Raw genomic sequence first — 8,684 nt, forward strand, 5'->3', positions numbered from 1 at the left:
CTTAATTTCTGAGCTTTTTTTCGATGCAGAATCGTTATTTAAATTGAATTATCTCGTGTCTAAATAAATCATTACGAGGAGAAAAGATGTTCATTCATTGAAACATTTTTAAAGAAAAGAAAAAATCTGAACACAACAATTTTAGAGCGTTTTCATATGTTCCCTACATATATACACTTGTACATATATACAAATATACACTTCTTAGCTATACACTTATTAATGGTCTATATTAATGGAATGGCAATTTACACTCAGTGTTATGGTGTAAATAATTGAATAAAGTTGCAGGAGAAACTGTGTTATGCAATTCAATTTTCTTTCGATAATGTGACATTCAGCCTTTAAAGCCGTTAGCTTAAAGCAGAACAGCCAAAATTAATGAAAATTGAATTACTCCCCGGTTAAACCGTTCCTTGAAATATTGGTACAGGATAACGAAGACGCTGCTGGAAAGAAAAAGCTACCCAGTTTTAGTTGATTCGATTTGATGTTAACATTTCCAATTAATCGGCAGCTGATTTGACAGCACAATGGATACGCATTAAGCACTTGAGTAAAACTGTGCTTAATGTTAGTGACATTACAACGAGTTCAAGGTCTGATTTGCCGCCGAGTGATTTTACCAAGGAAGCCACACAATAAAGTGTTGCGCTATGTGTTTCATTTTGATGTTGCATATTCATTTGGCATTTTAAATTAATATAATAATAACGCTACTGGAAAAGATACGCACCATTCCATGCGTTCGCGCAAGCTGTTCAGCGTAGGTTGTAACTTGGATATATTATTTTTCAACAGGTCTCCTGAATCGGAACAGCGAACAGAGAGATACTATGTGTGTACCGCGATACGTTACGTTTCATGCATGCTGCGTACTCTGGGATACGACACATGAGAAAGTTCGAATGGCATAATTGTGTGGATTTGCTCCTGACACCAGAAGTTTAGTGCTATTCTTCTTCACCGCCAGTAGCCTCTTTCATCCATCGCAAAACATCAGACGCGCGTATCTTTCCGACTGGCTTCGTTCACCTTTCGGAAGCTCAACCAGTACATCACGCCCCAAGTAATTGGGAGCAACAGAGTGAGAGAAAGTTCATTGCCGTTTAATGGTGTACTCTGTACAGTTCGTGTTCGGACTGCACGGAAGGAGCGCTGGTTTCGGAGCTGAACCAATTGCGCGGTAGAACCTCAGAGCTTCTGCAGTCGCGTTCCTGCTTTGTTGGTAGACGTTCCGGACCGCACCGGAGTGTGCTATCTTCGAGTTTCGTAGTATTTGTACTTTTTGCCCGTTTCGCCCGGATTATGCAGGATGCCCGATTGTTTCATGTACCGATGGGACTCTCCAAAACACGAACTCCAGCTCCCTGTGTGATGCGTGTGCTACGTTCCGTTACATTTCACAGGGTCTGGGTGTAGGACTTTTTACCCAGGCCTAGGACTTCAAAATTGCCTGCGGAAATTCAACTTGCCGCTCCGCCGTCATGGAAAAGTGGAATGGAAAATGCTTGGTCCTTTACTTATTCCGCTCTTCTGACGCGTGAGCATGGCGTTTCCTCCTGGTTTTAAAATATGGTGTAGCATAAACGCACGATCAGCAGGGTGTGCTACAGGGCAGGTTGCCGGAGAAGGATGCCTGTTGCGAATTAATTTGCACTCGCTGCTGCGTTGTTGAAGTAGGGATGAAGTAAAGCCTACAAACCGTACATAATCAGAGGAAAAGAAATAAGAAAAAAAAAAATCAATGAAATATAGTGGTGGTACACAGCACCACCTGTGTGGTACAGTGTAAGCGAGGGCCAAGGGTCAACGGTAGGTCAGCCAGACAAGGACAGAGACATACAGGAACGAATAGTCGGCAAATGAATGAAGGTTACAAAGACAAATAAAAGTGTACCGATGGAGCAGGATAGCTAGGCACAGGAACATTGCCGGGATTGAAAAGGAATCAGGGTTAGGGGCAGCAAAAAAGTGGGATTTAAAAATGCTACTACAATGCACCACTGCTCTTTCGAATGCTGGCACAACCCGGCTGAGCAGGTAGCATAGAAAATTCTCACAAGGATGTAATAGGAAGGAAGCGATCCGAACCGGAAAACACAAAAGGTTAAAAACCCACCTCTTCGGCCGTGAGACGCTTAGCAGGATTATATCTCACCAGCCCATCGACCAGGCTGATCTCGTCGCGAGTGGTACAGCTGGGGAAGATGTCCTCCCAGCGCTCTCCGCGCGAGTTCGGAAAGCGGATTTTGTTATAATCCGGAAGGCTTCGCACTTCGGGCCAATCCTTCTGATTTGGAGTGCCTAGTGTGCGGACTACCAGCGCCAGTTGTTCTATGTCGGTGGCGCCAGCGAAAAGCGGCACACCTCGAAGCATCTCAGCACAGACGGCTCCGCTGGCCCATAGGTCTATCGAGGGACCGTACCGTTGGCAGCCCCACAGGATTTCCGGCGCTCGGTACCATCGGGTGGCAACCTGTGGTGAATACACCTTGCTTGATTGCTGCTGTGGTTCGGTGTAGATGCGAGCCAATCCAAAGTCCGCTATTTTGAGCACATCATGTCGATCAATGAGCAGATTGGCAGGCTTAATATCGCGATGCATCAAACGTAACCCGTGAAGGTAGGCCAAACCCTTCAGCAGCATTCCCGTATAGCGTCGAACGGTTGCTCGGGATAAGGGGTTCTCTTCGTCTTTTAGTTTACTGTACAGTGTGTGCGGCATGTACTCGAATACCAAAGATATGCCGGCCAAATCAGGATACATATCTAGTAGCTCTAGAACCTGTAAATGTGAAAAAAAATGCAATTTTAAAAACGATCCCTCATACCAAACTAACTTAGCTGCAGGATCCCAATGCTTGCAACATGAATGTCCTAACCTCGTCGCTATGGCAACCGATCAACCAGCCAATGGCTATTAAAAGGTGTGTGTTTGTGTACTTACGGCCAAACGGGATACTCACATTATCACACCGGCAGTGCTGCAGGGCACGAATTTCGCGAACCGTGTTGAGTGATATAACCCCGAACTTTGTTCGCAACGATAGCTTTTTGATGGCAACCATCTTGTCATCACTTTGCAGGTCACGAGCTTTTACGACGACTCCATGGACTCCTTCACCGATTCTGCCGAGCAGCTGATAGCGCGATGGCATATAATCGTCCATTGTGTTTGGGACACTTTTAGATTAAGGCGGCGGCAGGCTGATAGGTTTGTTTTTGTTTCCGTTGTTAGGGAAAAATCCCAAGATTGTGTCTGTTACTGCACCATGCCGGAGCCTCAACATTCACTGTGAACGGGGGTTCGAGGGTTACTCTTCTAACTTTGTTGCGGCACTTTGCTCTCTACCGAAAGGTCTGTCAACCAGGATGTTTACTTTTAATTAGTGTCGAGCGATAAAAAATCGCACAAACAACATGCCTCCGCAGGACAGCAGCCAACCAAAGACAAAAGGGTAGAATGGAATTAGCGTCACTTCGTTCAACCGGTATATGCGGTTCTGGCGAAGTGTGCTTTGCTTTTGGGAACCGACATTTGCCCCAGTAGGTCTGCCGAAAACCGCCACTCAAACATGCGCCAACCTGTAACACACGCCAGCGGACAAACACATACTAACAGCGCGATGGAAAAACATCACCCATGCTTAATCGTAAAGGTTGTTTGTTGTTTTCGGTAACCCTTGGCAACCAGATGTTTGGTGCTGCGGAAACGGTAACGCCAATGCCGAAAGTGTAAGGAACGCGTAAGGATCTATGAAAATGTTGCGGAAACATTAGTTGCCAATTGGTTAGAACGAACTGTAAAACTCATGTAGCGGAAACGTTGTTGCTGTATCAGAAACAAATCGATTCGTTTCATGTTGCTGGAACATCTTCGAACGCATTTGCAAACCAAAACGAATACAAAATAATGTTGTCCTAAATTTTAGTATTTTTATGGTTTAACGTGGCTAGATTTTGGCATCTGGACAACAATCTGGAAGTGAGGTCATTGAACAAATGCTTCCGCAACATTTTCACAGACCGGGGCCTAAGCTATATATTTGAACTTGAAAAAATCAAGATCATTATTGATCTACGTCCCTTCTAGAGCCTACCACTTCGCTCGCTTACTGTATTCATAATCATTAATATTTTTCTTCTGGGGGTGTATTTACCCATGAAGGGAAATGCTGTTCTTAACGTTTGTGGAACAAGTCATATCAAGCATAAAAGGCATAGATTTTGATTTTCATTTTTTCAATATCGCTACGTGCCGGTTAAATGCCCAATTGTCCGATATTTGTATACCTAAACATTCTCATTTCTTTTGGGTATATTTCGTTGTATGTAAACACAACAACAAAATTGTTTGCAGATATTGAGCCATGCTGCTTTAAAATATACAATACTGTGTTTTATTAAGTTTTTTTCAGTACAGCAAGGTACTGTAATGTTTAACAACTACGAAAAATGATTCTTTTTTACGCAAAATGATTAAACTTTGTACGATAACGCCTCAGCACATGTGAAGGATTTGAGTGCATCAAATTATGTGTTCAAAACATAGAAAAAACTTATGAGATACACTATCTGAAATAATATAGTAAGTTTAACATTTTTAAAAGTCAGCAAATCTGTGTCCCTTCTAAGCAGTATTACTGTTTTTATTTCCATTGTTGGCATACTGGTTAAAATATGCAACACAAAGCATCGAGTGATTAACAGCTTAAATTATGCTTTTTGCTATAAGCCGCACACTTTTAATTAATCTCTGCCGTTGCCTGCAGGGACTCTGTTGTCCTTTTCTTTCATGCCAGTCTCGCTGGAAGGAAATCAGGGATGAAATGATGAAGATCGCGGAATCTGTTTTAGAAACGAAACGTTTCGATGCGAAAGATGTTGAATGAAGATAAATTCACATTGCTTTGTTATCTTTCACGAATGATGAACAAATAAAGCTTTTTTCGTCTTCTTTCAAATAAAGAATAAAGAACATGAACAGCGTGTTCGAGAGAACCTAGATATTTGTCAATTTTAATATATCAAAAAATAATATTGAAATAATTATCGTAAAATTATAGAAAACTACAAATAATTAAAGAATAGCTCATCTGGTCAATCCCAGTCCCCTCGATAGCACATAAACGCTCTCTATCTTTGGACTTTTTTCTGAGAGAGAGAGAGAGATAGATAAGTAAAAGATCTGGTTTTGTAGTTGTAAACAAGATAATAAAGATTGTCACAGTCCTTTGTGACAAAAATAAGTCCTTAAACCTTAAAAGTATAAACACCTGCAACTTTATTGAACGATTGGGTGTCACTAAAGTTGTAAGAATCGGGATCGGGTTTTTTTAGGACAAGTCACACTCGTTCAAAGAGGTAGGGTAATTCATAAGACCATCACGCCGGTATTCGTCGCAGTTCGTTATTTTTATTTATGTTCAAATCGCCAGTCTCGGTCGTATTCTGACAACTGTTATACATACTAAAAACAATCAGACCGATATTTTTTTTTAAATCTCAGATTTTATCTCGCAGATGTGTCTCCAGATCTCCAGCCCAGTCAGCATCTGAATATACAACTAAATCTGTTGCCTTGTCGTCATAGTGTAATCACCAATGTTTCGTCCCTTTCAAATAACGTACTACACGCTTTGCAGCTCTGGTTAATCTGCCTCTGTTGGTGAAGCCACACGACGTCCAAGTAGTGATGTACTCACCGCTATGTCCGGTCTTGCATACACCGCGATATACAAAAGTGTTCCGACTAGGCTTCTGTATGTAGACGAATCCTTCAATGGGATACGCTCGGTTTCCATCTTTGCGAATGCTTCTTCCATGGGTGACTTTGCAATTTTCGCGTCATGTAACCCAATACGTCAACAACTCGTTTGATGTAACTCTCTACTGAAATACTATAATTTCCATTCTGTCGATGAACTTCTAGACCTAAAAAATAGTTCAGTTCTCGTAGTTCCGTCATTTCAAAATCCTTTTTGAATCAATAATATATTTCCCCTGTATGAGCTTCTTTCTCACTTCCGGCTAGAATATCATCGACATACTCTAAGATGTAGATTCGATCGCCGCTAACATCTTTTGTGTATAAGCAGTGATCCGAATTACTTTGCACAAACTGCATTCCAACAAGAACGTCATCTAATCGATAATTCCGCTTTCGTTTGTAAACTCATTTACAACCAACTGGCTTACGGCCTACGGGTAGTTCCACCAAATCCCATGTACCATTTGTTGCATGATATTTCAGCTCATCCGTCATGGTTTTTTTTCCATTTAAAACTGTCCGCACAGTTTAGTGCCTCCTATAAACTTCGTCCTACTCCTCGTCTTTGGCGATTAAAGCTTCCTTAATCAACCGCCTAGGAGGAACACCCTTATTAGGTCGCAACGATCGTCGAGGAATTTCGTCTAATTGAAGTTCTTGAAATGACTGCTCACCCTCGGACGCGTTCTCATAAACCGTATCGCCCAGTTCATCCAAGGGGGGTTCATCATGTATCATTGTTTCGAGTTCCTGTGTGATCGTGGTTTCATGATCTTCAGTTTTCGCCACTGATTAGTTTTGCCATCCTAACAACGATAGGCTTTTCGTTCTTCAGCATATCCAACGAAAACCATTTTCTCCGCCTTCACATCAAGTTTAAAATGCTTCTCTTTCGGTACATGTACGTATGCAAACCAAAATTTGTTATATGACTATATGATGGTTTCTTATCATGCTAAAATTCATAGGATGTCTTCTCAATGGATGATGATGGTAGCCGATTCTGCAGATAGTTTTCAGCTGTTATATCTTCGCCCCAACACTGCTTTTCGAGACAACAACACATCGACCACAACATATCGATTCTTTCGTTCCTCTTTTCCGTTCTGTTGAGATGAATAAGGAGCTGTCTTTTGATGAATATGGTAAATGTACCTATAGTGGTGGTAGTACCAATAGTAGTGCTATTGCTCTAAAATGCGGTTCATAGGGCAAATTAAAAGTAATTAAGTTATTTAAGTTAGTGTGAAATGTTCTTTAGCCTTTTACAAAGGGTTTAAAAGTTAAATGGGGCCAGTCCGTTACTTAGTGACCGAAAAATCCATTATTTTGTGAAATGTGTCAACATTTTTCCAAAATCCTTAGGATTTCATAACGAAACTCATTTTTCTGTTAACATTCTAAACGACCACATAACCACGCAATTACTAGTTTTTCAACATAACTGTTATGTAATGTTATTGTTTTACTAAAATTATTTGCCTTTTGACCATATTTATGCATTTTTAAGTGTTTTTCATCATAGTGCCATTATAGGTACACAAAAAAGGCATGTTCCTATAGTGGTTATAGTTGTAAAATCAATAAAAACAGGTCGTTTTAGATTTTTTTGAGGAAATTTTTCACATGTCGTACTGTTTTCACTAAAAAAAAACAGAAATGAGTTTTATGTAGGTAATTTACCAAAAATAGGCCAAAATTCGCTTATCTGGCTGAATGAAAAATTGACTTCAAATCAAGCACACTCTTCCGGGTGTAGGTTGACAACAGGTGTGATGCAGTACTTTAGTGAATAGATTTTATGATCATTTCATAAAATCATTTCATATCATTTTTTTATGATCAAATTACGCAAGAAACCAATATTACGGCAGTAATCCTTGCTATTCATACGAAAACAGCTTCGAAACTAAGTTTCATTGATATTATACACCGTTTTTTATGCATCTTTGTATACAACCACTATAGGAACACAATACGACGACTATAGGAACCATACCACCATTATAGGTACAACAGAGCAATCACAAAAATATGTATTTTTTCGTAAAATTGATGTGTTTCATGATAAGAATGGTTGTGATTGCGTAGATAAAACATATTCCAAAACATATTTGTTAAAATATTCAGAAATTGTCCTTCCTGTCACTTTAAATCCATTAAAACACATCGGTACCTCTACAAATTGTACCACTATTGGTACCTTTACCCTAGTCCCGCTTTCCGCTAAAAACTTCTTCAATTTTGCTCCAGAATATTCTCCTCCTCCATTCGTACGTAGAACTCTTGGATAGCGCCCAAACTGATTCTTTAATAAGTTAAAATATGTATTTTATACTTGTTGGGAGCCACCCTGTACAAGCCTTGACAGAGTTCGTCATGCGCCCGATGTTAGGCGACCGTGTGGGTGAAAGCACGATCGACGCGCTTCGGGATAAAGAGATCGTTCTCTTCTTTCTCGACCGGCTAAGCCAAAGGACGTATCGTATAGCTCCGAGTGTAAAATAATACTTATTATTAATAAAAGATATTGTTGTAGATGCAAGATACAAAAATACTCAGCCTCTGACTTTTCCTTCAACGGATAGATAACATTATATCCGCTAAAATCATCTAACATCGTCATAAAGTATCTATTACCTCCCGGTGTAGTAACTTCTATAGGGCCTCCAATGTCAGAATGAATTAAATCACCAACTGTATGCGACTTGCTTGAAGATTCTTTCGGGAACGATAAGCGGCTCATCTTTCCTTCACAACACATTCCGCAGACACATTGAACATCGCATCTCTTCATTTGTAGTCCATATCCAAGTTCTTTTTGAACAATCGCAGAGATGGCTTCGGGATCTCTATGGCCTAAACGACGGTGCCACAAATGTTCACAGAGTTCCGGGTGTTTCTATTTTGT

The 8,684-nt window shown here is 40.5% G+C and overlaps 1 protein-coding gene across 1 annotated transcript; it reads right to left on the minus strand.

Moving 5' to 3' along the window:
- Positions 1 to 231: 231 nt before the first annotated feature.
- LOC120952658 (cyclin-dependent kinase 20) lies at positions 232 to 3,743 on the minus strand. The gene is made up of 3 exons (XM_040372097.2): positions 2,970 to 3,743; positions 2,123 to 2,788; positions 232 to 1,697 (listed from the first exon to the last, which is right to left on the minus strand). The coding sequence occupies exons 1-3, from the start codon at positions 3,171 to 3,173 to the stop codon at positions 1,650 to 1,652; spliced, it is 918 nt and encodes a 305-aa protein (XP_040228031.2). The 5' UTR covers positions 3,174 to 3,743; the 3' UTR covers positions 232 to 1,649.
- Positions 3,744 to 8,684: the final 4,941 nt, after the last annotated feature.

The sequence above is a fragment of the Anopheles coluzzii genome, chromosome 2, assembly GCF_943734685.1.
Source record: "Anopheles coluzzii chromosome 2, AcolN3, whole genome shotgun sequence".
Taxonomy (NCBI): Eukaryota; Metazoa; Arthropoda; class Insecta; order Diptera; family Culicidae; genus Anopheles; species Anopheles coluzzii.